The 16595-nt window shown below is 42.0% G+C and overlaps 1 protein-coding gene across 3 annotated transcripts in view; it reads right to left on the minus strand.

The window, feature by feature from the left end:
* Window positions 1-16595, minus strand: part of SLC1A2 (solute carrier family 1 member 2) — an 89576-nt gene that overhangs the window by 35175 nt on the left and 37806 nt on the right. For all 3 annotated transcript variants that reach the window (XM_083602256.1, XM_083602255.1, XM_083602257.1), the window contains exon 3: window positions 2302-2441. In XM_083602256.1, coding sequence (XP_083458382.1) covers window positions 2302-2441 — 140 coding nt within the window. The remainder of the gene's footprint in view (window positions 1-2301; window positions 2442-16595) is intronic.

A 16595-nucleotide genomic window follows, 5' to 3' on the forward strand; every position in this document is an offset into this window, starting at 1 on the left:
ATCTCTCCCTCGCCTCCATCTTCAGCCCTGGTGAAATGAACTAAATTGAATTTCCTAGAGAACAGAAAAAAATATTTGAATTTTGATGCCCAGCATGGCCTGTTCCACTATAGGATTTCTCTGAAACAAGGACAGGGATTTACATTTCTAATCAATGGGCCAAATTCAACTAAGTTGTTGGGCTAGCAAAAGCCAGCACCACGAGTCCCCCTGTGCCCACCCCAAATCTCCTCAGGAGGGTTAGGAGAATGCTGTGATCAACAAGCAGAGGGAGGAGAGGGCAGATCACTCCACTGGGCAAGTAAACATGCTTGGGCTGATGCTGAATTCCACCTCAGTATTTCCCACAAAATTGTTCCCAATGAGGCTCACAAGATATCAGATGAACAAATATAACAATTTTTTAAACAGAAATAATTAGAAAACAATGATTCAGGAACTAATAATAAGTAATTGTAATAAATAAATAAATCAGTCTTTGCATAAATAATACAAATAAACTACCCTAATTTAACAGCTTAAAACTGAACAGCAGAGAGAATAATACCTAACACAGTGATAAAATGGGGTGTAGGGGAGATTGCCATTCAAAAAAAAAAAAGCATCCCACAGAGGTCCATCATAATTGACTTGAATGCAATAGATGGTAACCAAACCTCTTGCTTGTGGCAGGCTACCCTCCCAGCAATAATCTGAATCTCCTCTCCATCTCTTACTAACGGAGGTAAAGATTGACATCCTTCTTTCATACCCCATATACACTCAGTTTCGATAGTGTTCGTTCTCTCTCCACCAAACATCCCTTCCAGCCATGTCCATGAGGCACTTAGAAACCATGGTCTGGATTCGACTAAGTTGTTGAGCTAGCAACTCAACAGGTCCTGCTACCACAACAGCACTTTCAGTGGGGATCCTTCTTCAGAGTCTGGCCTTCTGGGCAAAAGCCTGCTAATGTCACCCTAGTTTTCTGCAGCAGGTAGCTTTGTAACCTCTGAATTTGTGTTTTTTTAATATATTTTTAAGAAAATCTACCAAACTGTGGCAGCAGTGCAAAATCTCACCCAGAATGCCTCAGTTCTGAAGAAGGACCTATTCTGTGTCCTTTCGCAAAGTGATGTGAGGCAGGAAGGAGAATATGGAATTGACAGTGGTGAAGGAGAGCCTTGTCTTGTGTTGCGGGTAATAATGTGGGAAGTAAGCATCCCAGGGAAACCCACCACTGGAGAAAATTGTCTTATTCTGCCTTATGACTGGAATAGTCCTGATTTTCTACCACAAAATGATGTTTATTCCCAAATAAATGCATCAGAAGTACAGTATACCTCATTTTATTTCATTAGTCGCAATGGTGCTAAGATTTATGTGAATTAAAAAACTGAAACTGCACACACTCAGAGTATTTCTTTCTTTCTTTTTTACCAGGCTTGCCAACTTTTTTTTTTTGCTCCCTCCCCCCAATTATTTTTGGCTCTAACGTAACTGCTTCTACGTCTGCTACAAGCATGGACCAGAGGTGTGGGAGCAAAGAGGAAAAGAAAAATGCTAATGGTGTGCTTCACAACTGAAGTTATACACATAGCCATCTAAAGCTCCCACCCTGAAAGACCATAACATCCAGGGTCCAAAATTAACTAGCTGCCCCCAGGGGCAGAGGAAGGGGGTGCGGTGGAGGCGGTGTGCCCTGGGTGTCACCACTGAGGGGGTGACAAAATGCCAGGTGGCACTCACCGTGGGGCCTGCAGTGTGCCCAAGCCATGCATCTCCCCCGGGAGAGACACGGTGGCTTGGGCATGCGCAGGCTCCAACGCTGCTCAAACGGTCCACCCACTGCCTCCCCCTCAGCTGTAGGGCGGCTGAGTGGGAGGAGGCAGGCAGACTCCAGAGGCCCCGGCTCACCCCACCCCACAGGTAGCTGGCCATGCCCCTGGGAGCAGGATACACGTGCGGCCCCAGACGCTCGATTGCCTTGCTCTGCCGCTGGCTGCACCACTGTAATGATAACAGAAAGGGAGGTAGAGTGGTACCTCTGGTTACGAACTTAATTCATTCCACAGGTCCGTTCTTAACCTGAGGTACCACTTTAGCTAATGGGGCCTCCCGCTGCTGCCACACGATTTCTGTTCTCATCCTGGGGCAAAGTTCTTAATCTGAGATACTACTTCCGGGTTAGCGGAGTCTGTAACCTGAAGTGTTTGTAACCTGAAGCGTCTGTAACCCGAGGTACCACTGTATAGGATTATAAGAGGAAACAATCCAGCTGCAAAAAAGAATTACCTTCATGAACCAGAGAATTCTACTTACCAAATACAGTAAGTGAAAGGAGCAGATTTTTTCTGAGCGAAAGGCAGAGCCGCACACATATGTTCTTCTTCCGAACCTCCACTGGACTCAGGTGGCTTTCATGCATTCGCACTTCTACCTGCTTTGGCATGTTGTTGGCACTAAATAAAAGAAGCAGGGGAAATTAAGACACTGTAAGGTTGGAGTATGCAAGACTTTATGTTGTCACAAAGGAGAAATCAACCAGTTTACTATCATGTTGTTCACCATGACTTCTTAGTGTTACAAAATTATTTGTAGGTTTCCTTCCTTGGAAGCTAAAATATTAAATACAGGAGCTAAAATATTATTACTTATTATATGCCTAACACAACTATATTCTGCACAGAAATTTAAAACTAAGGTCTTCTCCATGTGTTTAAAATCTAAACAGGAGTGTTGAACCTCTAAGAAGATGTTCTTAGATTACAACTCTCATCATTGGCCATTCTGGTTGGAGGGGCTTAGAGGACACTGATATCTGAGGACAGTGGCAGACACCACTTGCCACTGATCTAAAAAAATCAAATACAAGAAATCGGGGGAAATTTCTTAAAATGAGAGAAATTGGAGGGGGGAAACGAACATGCCTATATAAACACTGACAGAAATCAGTTTGGAAAAGCAAATGGAAACATTAGGAGGGACTGAACAAATCGGATCTCCACAGCAAAGCATTTGGGACACAGCAAACAACCAGAGAAAATGTTCACTGAAGAAAAGAAAAAGGAACTACTGTTCAGAAAGCCAGAAAGAATCAGAAGAATGCATAGATAGTTGGGCGAGAGCAGTGCTTCTCTTCCGGAGCTCTCCCAATTCCTAAGTCTTTCAATTCAGCCACTGCATTGAAGCTAAAGACTTCCTGCTTGAGTGATGTGGAGCCAGCTTGGCGTGATTCAAAGTAGCTCTTTAACCACGTTCTTCAGAATCTGAGGTATAGCCTTCTCTTTTCTTTTTTCTTTTTATGGTGCCATCTGCCTCATCACAGCTGCCAGCCCCAAACGTTAACTTTTTAATGAGATTGAAATATGTACTTTAATGAGACCAAAAACTTTTAATGAGCCTCAAAATCAAGCATAAGGCTTGCGCTCCCAACAATTCTACTTTATGTGATAACTGAAGTATTTCACGAGTTGTTTACAGCTCAGGCTCAACTTATTATAGATTGCATCTCTGTGTCTCTGTAGGCCAACACATCTGAACATTGCTGCACCAGAGCTGCTTCACATTAACTGAGGTAAAACAGAAAACGTGTTGCCTAAATATCAATTCCCAAGGATGAACATGGATGGGAAAGAGATTGCTTCATACTACCCACAAAGACAAGGATTGTGGTTCCTGACTTTTCCAGCATTCAGCTTCCAGATCTAGAACTATGAAAGAGCGAGAACAACTTTTCTCTAGCCACCTTCTCCACACCATATATAAGAAAACAAAACACCCTGAATACAAGAAACATCTGCATAAAAGGAAGGAGATGAAGTGTAAGGGGACACCAAAGACAAACTGGTTTTTGTTTGTCTATTCATGTCAAGGTTGTTATTTTCCATTGTGGAACTCATGAGATAAGAATCACCAGGATTTGAGCAGAAGAGAGGATGGTGATGACTGTCTGCCCTCCATGAAAAGGCTTGAACGCGAAGAAAAACATGCTTTCACCAAAAAAAAGTTTGCATTTGGAAAATGTGAAGACTATCTTGTGACTTTATTTCTATGATGTTCAACTCCCTAAAGCCTAGCAACTTGACCCTTTCTGCAGAAGTTTATTGAGAATCAGAAAATCCATATTCAGATCTCTGTTTTAATTCAAGGGGCACTGAATCACTTCTCCATGAGTGTCCAGCAACGTGGCTTGGGAAGTTTATCATCATGGAAATAAAGTCACACAGTACACTCTTCACAATTTCCAAATGCATATGTGACAACATTTAGCCTAAGCAAGCTGTTCTCCCCCCCCCCCCCCGCCACACACAATATGCCTTGTAAAATGTGGGTTCATTTCTGTCAGCACCATCTTCATTTTGTATGTACTGTTGCACAATTCACACATCATTGTTTTCTGGACATTTGTCTTGTTTTAATTAGCCTGCATTTTGAAAGCAGATTCTTTGATTTTAGAACCATGGTATCAAAATTATTTCATTCAGAATCTTGTATTAGTTGCAACTACACTGTGACCTTTTATTATTATTAGGGGTTCAATGTCCAACTCTCCAAATAAACTGTATTAAGTCCATGAATTGCATAAAAGATACAGAAACACTGTGGCTGATTTTCTGGGCATTTCAGCTGGACTAATGTGCCCCACAGGGCTAAAAAAAACCCTCTTTCAAGTAAGTATGCACAATATACGTTTTTTTGGGGGGGGAACCCAGGGTAGAATAGCAGCACTGAAGTGCTCATAATTAAAACAATATTTGGTTTAATAACTTTGTCAGGGGCAATAAATTCTGGCATCCTTTTCTTTCAAAGAAGAATTTTCTTAATAACCTTTCTAGATGGTTGCTTCTCAGGGACACCAATTGGTTACTAAATGGTTGTCTATATTTACCCAGAATCTGATGAAGCATTGAGCTCTAGTTCAGCTGCAACAGGCATGTTTATGAACATTTTGGACATTTTTGTTACATGCGATGGATTGCAGGTCAATGGCTGGTTGCTAAAATGCAATTCTAGCCACTGAGGCTACCTGGGCCTCCAGTGACAGAGAAGAATCCAAAACCACTACCAAACTGCATATCTGCTCCTTCAGGGCAATTGCAACCATGTTCAGGGAACACAACTGACCAACTTCTTGAACATGGGACCCCCTCACCCACCCATCTTACCAGGAGTCAAGCCCTGCCAATTTCCCCTCATCCATCCCAACATTGCACCCTGCCTCTCCTGATCCAGAAGTTGTGATGAAATAGAGCGGCACCTTGCTTCAAACTCCTGATGACAATTCTCAGCACCTTCATGCAGATACTAAACAGAATTGGGGGTAGTAACTGCCTGGGGCCCAAAAAGCACTCCCCTAGTGCTACTCTCTGGACATGGTCCCTTAGATAGGAACAGAACTACTGTAACACAAGGGCCACAATTTCCATTCCATGGAGCCAGGAGGATATCATAGTCAATGGTAACAGAAGCCACAGAGATCAAGAAAGAAAAGCAAGGTTGTGTTCCACTATACTGATTTTAATATAAATCAACATGGAAGGAAATAAAGATAAAAATCGTAACTTCTATGAGTGTACTCATTGCTATTGCCAACAAAAAAGAAGAAATGGTGATTATCCCATCTTAATACTGATGGAAAAACATACATTGGAGACAAGGGTTTCAATCTGCAAAGCAAATGAACTCTAAGCCTGTTCCTTCTTCATTTCACCACATCTCCTATGCCAGATATGTTTATATCGTAGTTAGAAGAAACTTGTCTGCTGTAAATTGTCTCCAGTGAAATGGTAAGGTTTCACAAGGAAACTGATACGCTTTGGGTAAAATAGCGGACTTTGAGACCTTGGAGAAGATGAAAAAACTAATGAGAGACGATTTTTCATTCCCAAGACTGACCATCATGATCAAGTTCAAGTCTTGATTAGGTTCTTCCACAACCACCTCAAACAAAATCTATATTAACACCCCACTGAAAAAGTGCAGAACTTGGTGAGGTCCACTGCACACCCGTCATTGAGTATGTGAGCTGTAGCACCAGGTGGCTCAAGTTCTGCTTTGGCCTGCCAAGAAAAAGACAAATACAGTACAGTATTTGCCCAAATGCGAAACCTTGACTTCTAGCACTCCAGCATTCTGGTGAATCTTAGATCCATGTGTGAACAGTCCAGATCCATTAATAAGGACAGCAAAACATAAGAGGAAGGCATCCTTTCCAGGGGTAGCCATTCCTAAGCAGTGACTTGGAGTAAATATGAACTATAAAGTAACGACTGCTCAAGATCCTTCTCATACATCTGCATTTTATTACATGGGATTTAAGTATGTTTCCACTGTTCTTTCCTTGGCTGCTGTTCTCTGTGCTTCTCATAGATGCTGCCAGGAGATTCTTAACTGCAGAATAGAAACCTATCCAAATGCTCCCCCCTCTGCTAGCTCAACGAAAGCCAAGATAAATCCTGAGATTATTTGTTTGGCCCATTTGCTTACTCCGTGAGAGCTTCTGTGTTTCAAATGACATATATGTCTAGTGAAACATGCATAGGTTAAACTACTGGACTTTAGAGGGATCTGCACACAAGGTATATATTATTGACTTTCTATCTAATGATTGATTGATTGATTGGATAGAGATCTTATAATACATAGATACATAGCAAGTGGGGAGTGGGGAGAGAGCCAGGACTTATGAATTCAGGGTGGGTATCAATACTTGCTGGGTACCCAGCACTGGGAAACTGCTAGGACCCCAGTGCTCCAGCAGGGCCTACTGCTGCCACTTGCCCGGAGCCCCACATAATTTTTTTAAAAAAATAACTTGACGCTCTTTGCAGTGCTGGATGGTTGGATTTCACTGACATATTAATTTCCTACAATCTCCCTGATGCAGTATCACTCTGGAGCATTGTGGGAAGTTAAAATGCAGAAAGACTCAGGCACTTGATCCTGCTTCCAGCATTGACCAGAGTGCTGCAGCCACCAAGCAGGTCTGATAGGGCCGGCCGACTGAGGAGAATCTAGATGCCACTTTGCCTACAGCCTTCTCATCCCTGGGGCTATCCCTGTATGAAATGCCAGGCTGTGTGGTCCAGACATGGTGGAGAAGATAAAATGATGGCCAGCCTACCAGCATGGTTGTTGTGGTGCTGAATTGCTAGTTGGGATGACTGTGAATCCAAGGAAATCTAGATTGCCTTTGCTGTGTCAGGCAGTTATTGAACATCGTCCCTTTCATATACATTACTTCCAGTTTTGTATATTAGATTAACATTATAAGCCTGTGGCCTGATTTTGACTCCTAAGTCCCTCATAGCATCACTGGTTTGGGCTAGGCAGTACAGTGGTACCTTGGGTTAAGTACTTAATTCGTTCTGGAGGTCTGTTCTTAACCTGAAACTGTTCTTAACCTGAAGCACCACTTTAGCTAATGGGGCCTGCTGCTGCTGCTGCACCACCGGAGCACGATTTCTGTTCTCATCCTGAAGCAAAGTTCTTCACCCAAGGTACTATTTCTGGGTTAGTGGAGTCTGTAACCTGAAGCGTATGTAACCTGAAGCGTATGTAACCCAAGGTACTACTGTATTTGTTTACCAAGGTTAATTTGAATGGATTGGCGCTGATACAATTTCTAATTTGGGTTTCTCCAACTCACAATAGTCTACTAGTCTGATCCTTGACAGCAATCTTGAACATCTGTGCAATAGTTGCGCTTTTCGCATGGAATACAATGTTGCATTTTTACACATTGGTGCCATTTCAGTGAAATCACTGCTTCAGGTTTCATAAGGACAAACACATGCCCCCTTTGTGCATCATTTGCATGAAGAGGGGCAAAGCATGTTGTCAAGGACTTCCAGAATATGTCTCCACCCCCACCATGATGGCATCCATTTCTTCCCAGCCCCATCACTGTTGTCCCATGAGTTAGCATGCACATTTAAGGGTTCCTCGAAAAAACCTGTTCATTGAGCATTCGTCCTGATTTGCTTGCACAAAGCTTATGTGGTAGTTAGACTATGTCTAGTCTTTATTGAGCATCTTCTGATTGGTTTACACAGCAGTTATACAATGACCATTCATCCTGATTTGCTTGTGGGGTGCTTATACACCTTACCATTAAACATTCATTCACCCCACATGTGTCAGTTCATCTCCTCGTTATGGTCCTAGCTGCCATGTGTGCACCTTAAAAAAGCAACTGGATTTGTTGTGTTGGGTGACTGGTTGCTTTAATATACTTTAACTGGGCAAACCTAAATTTCTGGTTTGTGCTTGAATTCCTCCTAACAATTCAGAAGCACTCTAAGTCATATGCGTGTTGAACTTTCAGGCCCACCCACTCCCATGTTTCAAGTTTGTGCTGGGCCTAGAGAAACTGTGCAAAAGACCAAACAGGCCAACCAATCAGGCAGATTACAGTTTCAGGGAGGGACAAAGAGTAACAGAATATAACTTTGTCCTACCTGCCCTAGTAGACCAGACTGTCAGCAGTATCTTCCTGCTTCATTGTAAGGGTTCCTAACTAGGCTAGAAGCAGAGAACTCAGGACAGATCAATTGGCCACAGGTGAGGCTGCATTCCAAGGCAGCTGTGGATAAGGAAAACTGATTCCTAATGGAACCGACTGTGCGTTTATCTCAGTTCAGTATTATAATTAAGGCACAGAGGTGAGGTGAGCTCAAGAGGCAACTGCAGCAATCCCTAGGGAAGTGGTTGCTTGACCCACATTACCTAACTTAGGCTTTTAGTGAAGCATCTTAGCACTGCAGTCCTCCACATGTTTACTAAGAACTAAGTCCCACTAAGTTCAGTGGTGCTTTCTCCCAGGGAAGTGGGCATAGCAGCCTTCACAACCTGGTTACTTCCAAATGCTTTTGGACTACAGCTCCCATCAGCCCTAGCCCAGAGTTCTAGTCCAAAACATCTGAAAGGAACCAGGTTTGTGAAGGCTGAGGTCCAAGACTGCTGCATTAGGGCCAGATTCAATGAAACTGTTGTACTAGCGCTAGACAGCATCTTAAAAAGCAGAGACATCACCTTGCCAGCAAAGGTCCGTATAGTTAAAGCTATGGTTTTCCCAGTAGTGATGTATGGAAGTGAGAGCTGGACCATAAAGAAGGCTGATCGCCGAAGAATTGATGCTTTTGAAGTATGGTGCTAGAGGAGACTCTTGAGAGTCCCATGGACTGCAAGATGATCAAACCCATCCATTCTTAAGGAAATCAGCCAGAGTGCTCACTGGAAGGACAGATCCTGAAGCTGAGGCTCCAATACTTTGGCCACCTCATGAGAAGAGAAGACTCCCTGGAAAAGACCCTGATGTTGGGAAAGATGGAGGGCACAAGGAGAAGGGGACGACAGAGGATGAGATGGTTGGACAGTGTTCTCGAAGCTACCAGCATGAGTTTGACCAAACTGCAGGAGGTAGTGGAAGACAGGAGTGCCTGGCATGCTCTGGTCCATGGGGCCACGAAGAGTCAGGTACGACTAAACGACTAAACAACAAAAGCACTAGTGAGAGCTACTGCAATGAGCCTTGCTAGTGCAACAGTAGTTTTCTTTCCCCCCTGTGCACCCCTACCCCAAATTGGCCTGGGGTGTGAGTGTGTCCAGGAGAACCCCAGAACAGTATACCAGAGGAGGTGAAAGGAGATTATCCCGTCTAGTAAGGAGAAATGCTTGCACTAATGGAATGATTGTAATAGTACAATACTGAGTTTCATGCTTAAGCACACTTATCTTCCCTGACCCTACAGTTCCATGTCATTAACGCTTCTTATTTCCTAAATTATTCTCTTTCTCTCTTTTTGGCCTGCTTCATACTTAATACCTTCCCCTCAAAAAAACCCCCAACAACTCTAATTGGGGTTGTTATCATCACTGTGATTTCTTACCAGGCAGCATCTCCCTTACAGAGTCATTAGGCGTAGCCTGCTTTCATTAGTTAGAAGGAGCAATCCCATTAAGAGCCATTTGGATACTAGACGATGAAACCCCCACCCTAAATCCCTTCATTTTTGAGGATGTGCTACCTTTCTGTGAGATGTTAAAAGGATTACAGAAATCAAGTGTAGCATAATAGAATCTCTTGTGACAAATTATTTTAGGTCCTAAAGCTTAGTATGTACAGCTTTATCCTTTTTGACAGCTGTTTCTTGGAGCAAGTATATATGATCACAGTGCAGCCTGATTTGATGAGTGCATGCCATCTGGTGGAACTGAAAAGGCTTTTTGCAGAGGGAAGCTTTGAAAAACCGATCCAATTCTTCTCATCTAGAGCAAAGCATTTTTCCTGGTTCCTTCCATAGTTTAACAGCAACCTTCTTTTTCAGGGTTTCTCTTTACCCCTCCTTCCTTGCCCCCACTCTCAACCCAATAGAATCCTATCCTTCACACACTGATAACTGAATGCACTGCTATAAAAAAGATTGAAAGGAAGCCTCAAGGCCCCCTGGTGTGTATGTGAAATGAACCGAGCGGCAAACTAAATAGGTTACCCAGGTGTGCTATTTTTATACTCAGCCTTTCTCAGATGTGTATGAAATCAGAAATATATATATATATATATATATATACACTGAACATCAACAACAAGTATATATTTGTCATGTTGTCACTTGGTGGCAATACAAAAGTGACAGTACCCACTCTCTGAAATGCCTTCCCTCATGTATTTCATGAGCTGGAGACAGTAATGGTCTTTAAACGCCTTTTGAAGACCAATGAGTGTGATTCAACTAATGAGAGCTTGTCAACAGAAGCCCTGGACAAGGAAGTCACACGTTCCCATTCTCTGGCCCATTGGACATAGAAGGTAACAACCTGGGAGCTTCCAGCTGTTATTTCAACAATGGATGGCTGGGGATATGTTTTTGCCCAACTTTTACAGAATCTTGATCAGGACTGGAATATGGAGAGAGGCATTTCTGGGGACATTAATTGTCCCCTATCTCTAGTTGCTGCCAACACTTTTGTCCCAATGGGAGATTCTTTCAATATAACCAAAGAGAAATGAACACAGAAGAGTTCAAGGCCCTGTTCCAGTCAACATTCATTTGTTCTCCCTGATTCCCACGCCCAGCCAAGTATGTTTAAAAATTTAGAAGTCTTGTGTTTACACTGAACAGCGCTTAACAGTGTTGTTGTAGATTGAAGAGTAAATTCTTTGCCCCGATGTTTAGCTGGAATTATCCTCAGTCATCTCAAAAATGACAAATTGCATAATATTCTCAACTTCAGAAATGTTCTCTGTGACTGCGTGTTTTCTCTTGCAGATTCTAAAGTGCATTATATAAACATAATCTAGGATGAAATGGAGAGTCACAAGGCAGAACTTAAAGGCAATGGCTAAAAGGCAGCATAGCGTGATTAAAGAACTCATGTGTTTACACAGTAGGCTTTAATTCCAATGCTAATTTTTCACAGGAACCCATCTACAATTATTATTATTTATTTGATTTATTACCCATCCTTCACCATAAGGCATTGCTCATGGACTTCTGCCTCACCTTGCCTTTGGATCATGAACAGGATATCTCCCCACCTCCTGGACTTGAGAACTTGGAAGACATAACATCTCTCCCTTTTCAAGATTCCACCTCAGTTTATTGGCTCACATCTAGTCTGTCACTGTCTCCAAGCACCTCAGCTGTAATGTATTTCAATGTATTTATTTCTCTTTCCTCTTAGTTTTAATGTATCTGTGTGAAGTTTGTTATCTGGTTGGTTGGTTGGTTGGTTTTAAGTCACTTTAGGTTGTTGTGGGCAAGATAAAGTGACTGACAAATTTAATAATAAATAAATAAGTACTGCCTCTCCTGACTCAGATGGAGTAAAGCTGGGTGTCATCTGTATATCGATGACAGCTCACTCCATATCTCCTGATGACAGCTCCCTTGGTGCTCAGCAGTGCACCCTCCGAATAACTACTCTCTGGAAACTATTATTAAGGTAGTTACGGAACAACTGAAGAACAATGCCCCTGACCCTCATCTCCCTGTCACATTCCACAAGTATTGAGTGGTATTGAAAGCCACTCAAGGAGAAAGTCAATGGTACTGGAAGCCACTCATTCAAGGAGAATGAGCAAGGTTGCAGACCCCACATCTCTTGCCTAAGAAATGATCTCTCCCCCAACAAATGTCATTTACCAAGGTGACCAAGGTGGTTTCAGTGCCAAACTGGCCCTAGAGCCAGACTGGAATTTCTTTCAAGCATTCTTGAAGCTGAACCACCACCCCTTGAATGACTTGAAATTGTATTCAATGCTCCCCTTCCATTCAGAAGTAATCATTTAATCAATCAGAAAAGAGCTTTCATGAATAGAAAGGAGAGGGGAGCCCTTTTTGCTGATTCCCTGTCCCCCTTACAGTCTGCTCCCAAGGGTTGGAGTGTGAGAGATGGCTGCCATTTTGGACCAGTTGTAAGGGAAGCCACACAAAGAGTATCGGGCAGTAATCTAGTCTTGAAGTTACCAAATTTCTCATGTAAGGTAGACATAAAGTGTGTCATCCCAGTTCTCCCTTTAAGAGTTAGGAGCCCACACCTTTTGGGTTGAATTAAGGCTCCTGCAGAGATATTTATCTCATTGCAGATCACTTTAAGTTGTGACCATTTGTTAGTCCCATAACAGTCTTGGGTCTTCATCCCAGAGCATGTGAGTAATGTGCTCTAAAACGTCTCATCATCATCATCATGATTTTGAAAGAGCATTTAGGAAGCCCTTTTGCTATCTATTTATTTTGTAACACTATTTTAAAATTGCAAGCAAAAGTCTGAAATCATCATTATGAGCTGCAATTTTAAAAAGTTTTATTAAAAGGGGGTTTCACATGTTTTAGAAAATAATTTGCTTATCATTAGTACTTAACAAAAGGTGCATTCTTTTCAAAGTCAGCCATGTGTCAGATGTAGTCTATCAAATTCAGAAGACCTTGCATTCATAGTGACTTCATGACAAAAGTTTAAGGAGCAAAATGCATCCTATTCAAAACTCTGATTCATGACTAAGGCAGTGATAGACAGATTAAAAATGTGATAATTAGGTTAATTATGCTGTGAGCAAAAAATATCCAGAAAATATTCAGTTCCACACTGGGAATTCTGCATTTATGCCATAGTGTTTGGGCATCGTCTCATTGAAGTTCCCTGCTTTGAAGTGCCAAATATTTCAGCTGGGGTGATTTAAATCACATTCTTAACTCCCATTGATATCAATGGCACTGCAAAATGCTTAAGCCCATTGTGTTATACTTGGGAATAAGTCCAATTGAACTAAATGGGACATACCTTTGAGCAGGCCTGTTTAGGGCTGTACAGTAACCCTGGGCGGATTGTGCCCTGCTTTTCCTGTTATGGTGACTTTCAGTACTAGAGGCTTTTGAATGGGATAGTGCCCAGAATCTGGGGTTCTCAGAACCCTGCTTTTCTGCCATAAAAAGCAACTTTCTAGAAGACTGATTAGGTCTTAATAATAAAAATGCCCACGCTCTAAATATTTATTTTTAGAAAATGTCACTTTATGCACAATTTTAACACTTCTTGCCACAGCCACTTAACCTTTAAAAGGATCTAGGATGGAACACTTTGTTTCAATTTGCATTACAGAATTTTATAAGATGAAGTCTGGTGTTGTTAATGCTTACTGCTCTCTGAATATTTTAAACACTCCAGCAATTGTGTTTTATGACTAAGGCCTTGACGTTGTTAAATCATGTCTTTCCCCTCCGTAGTCATGGAAGAAACAGGGCTAGGTTTAACCATGTTTTCTCAATGCAATTGTGGGAGAGAGAGATTTCTGCCTCTCAGTTTTACAAAAGCTTCAGGTAGGGTTTAGGATTTTGTTTGGCATCACACAGGGAACAAAAAATCATGTAGATGTTTTGGGACTCTGAGATTGGAGCTCCCCCCTCCCCTTTTAAAAAAAACTACACCAAGGTTCCAGCCATCATAATTGTGAAAAAAAATCCTGAAATTTATGCCAGAAACAAGAAATTGCCCAGCGGGTCTTTCAGATGCTTAAACGTCTGTCAGTGCTTGAATTATGTGTGCATCACCAAGAAGAGAACAAAAGAAGCAAAGATTTGCATTAAGTTTGTACATACGAATATATGTACATACAAATATATGTACTTATATGTAGTGGTGCAAGTTTAGAAATTATCATTACAATTTAAATAGACATGCAACATGCACCACCATAGCAGGGAAGACTATGACTTGGTAACCTGTGTGGCTATTCAGTGTGATGTCCAGATGTTTATGGGTAACTCCCTTTGTATGGTTCTTTATCTTTAAACTAGACTTGAACCAGACAGAATTTTAAAAAGAGGACTCCATCAAATAGAGGACAGCCCTTTAACTAGAGGGTTGTCCTCTGTAGGGTAGGATACATGGCCACTCTAAGCAGATGGAGATGTTATATACATGCCTTATAGTGAGCTGTGGTCCACAACAGCTTATGACATAATAAATTTGTTTGTTTCTAAGATGCTACAAGACATTGCTATTTTTAGACTTACATCCACTGACACATAAGTCAGAGGCTCTGCCCATTTGCAGCAACAGAGAACAGGGAACAGCTTAAGGTATATCCAAATATTTTTAAAACTTGTCATTCAAGAATCCAATTCCTTTTTAAAATAAATGCTAGATCTGTCATCCCATGGCCTTTTTGTAAATTCATTATCCTTTCAATGAAAGTGGGGACAAGATTTACTTTCTACGGAACAAGTGGATGGAATCCTACCTGCATCCCCCCTCTTTGGCTCCATAAGTTTATATTCCAGCAAAGCTTTTTCATTCACATAGGTTTGGCTGAGAAAGGAACCTGGCAGCCAGACTAGCAACTGGAGGCTTTTGCAGGTCAAATTAATAGTGTGCCTGTTCCACTTTGTGATATCGCACTACAGCTGTAGTTGTTGTGCTTAATTTAGGAGTCCGTAATTTCTTTCAGAAATGGGTGGTGTGAGAGGAGTTGATAACGGCCACCAAAAGTTTTCACTTAGCACAGCAGCTGCTTTTCCCTTATGGATGGCAACTGCATGTCCAAATAATAGCTACCGTACTCACTGATGACAATAAAGCTAGGGTTTGCTCATGCATTACTTTCCCCCGAAAGTGCTGAATAAACCCAGAATGTATGGAATTGATGGCAGTATTGCTTCCTCTGCACATGCACGCAAATACAACTGACCCAACTTCAAGTCAGGCATCTGTATACACTGCGGTACCACAAATGCACATTTCCCTTCATTTGTTATCCTCATGCATAAATAAAAGATTGGATTGTGAATCAAGCTAGACGCTACATGGCAGCCAATCTCTTCAGTTAACTCAGGATAAGCAGATTAATGGGGGTAATCCAGACTGTTTAAAACACCTGTTTCTTCATAAGATCATTTGCTACACCAATACCTCCTGTTTCTGATAAGCAGCACTAGAAAGGGAGCCCATCTCACCGAGTTGGACTTGTAACTCTACAACATACTTTTCTTCTTCTAAAGAAGCTTTCCGAAGTTAACCGAGGTCAATCTGTGTTCCTCTGTCTCTCACTCAATATGCCCCTTTAATCTCCTTATGTTTTTATTTCTCAGACATAAGACACACCATTTGTGTTAGTTGATTCAGAGATTTGGAGTATCACATAACTCAGCTGCTGCCTTCTGTCATTTCCATAGGTGAGGGAAGTTACTTTCAGTTATACATACATTCTTGGCCTCATGTCCCTAACATTTAAAACTTCTAACATAGACGGATAGATGGATAGACAGACAGACAGACGGATGGATAGATAGACTTATAATGGCACAAAATAAATAGAAAAAGAGAGTTTAAAATAAAACTTCATGAAGATATAAGCCATATTTGGGTTTCCTCCTCACAACAATCACATGGAGTGAGAGAGCAAGACTGCTAGTTTCACTCCCACAAGTCCTACTGGCCTCATCCTCCTCCATTCACCTTTTGGAGAGAGGAGGAGTTCTCTAAATGAGAGCTTGTTCTATACGTGTAGACTCTTCTGTGATGTGAAATCTGGACTGTGCAGGAGTCTACATCATGAAGGGAGCCAGAATACATGCAGCAGGTTCCTCCAGGGTGGGGGTGGGGGACCGAGTGGCCCAAACTCTTCTGCTTCCATTAAATGCTGAAAGAACACATACCATCTCAGTAATCCTTACTCAGCCTTGTGGTCTTGCCACATTAGAGGTGGGAGTGGGAAAGGCTGAGGGAGAGTAAGATACCTAAACCTACTAGGGGAAACCATGATTGAGTCAAGGCCCAAGATTGGTACAGGACACTTTCCATGGTCGACCCACTGGGCTACGGCCCACCCTCCTTTATTTCCTTTCCTGGTTTCTTAATTTATAATGAACAAGTTCCAAGTTGCCACAGCTATAACAAAATAAATAAAGTGGAAACATGAGTGCATGAAAAACGGGATTATTGGGGAAAGGTTAAAAAAAAGGTAGGGCAGCCTATGAGCAAAGGTAATTTGGAGGAATCCAGAGCTCGTATGGCTATCCTTACAATTCAGTGCAGACTGTCCAAGCAGAAATCCTATTACCCTACCTGCTTGTTTACTTTGAGTGGCCATCTGTGTTGCCCACTGCCTCAAG

Source organism: Podarcis filfolensis (assembly GCF_964270895.1).
Source record: "Podarcis filfolensis genome assembly, chromosome: 1".
NCBI lineage: Eukaryota > Metazoa > Chordata > Lepidosauria > Squamata > Lacertidae > Podarcis > Podarcis filfolensis.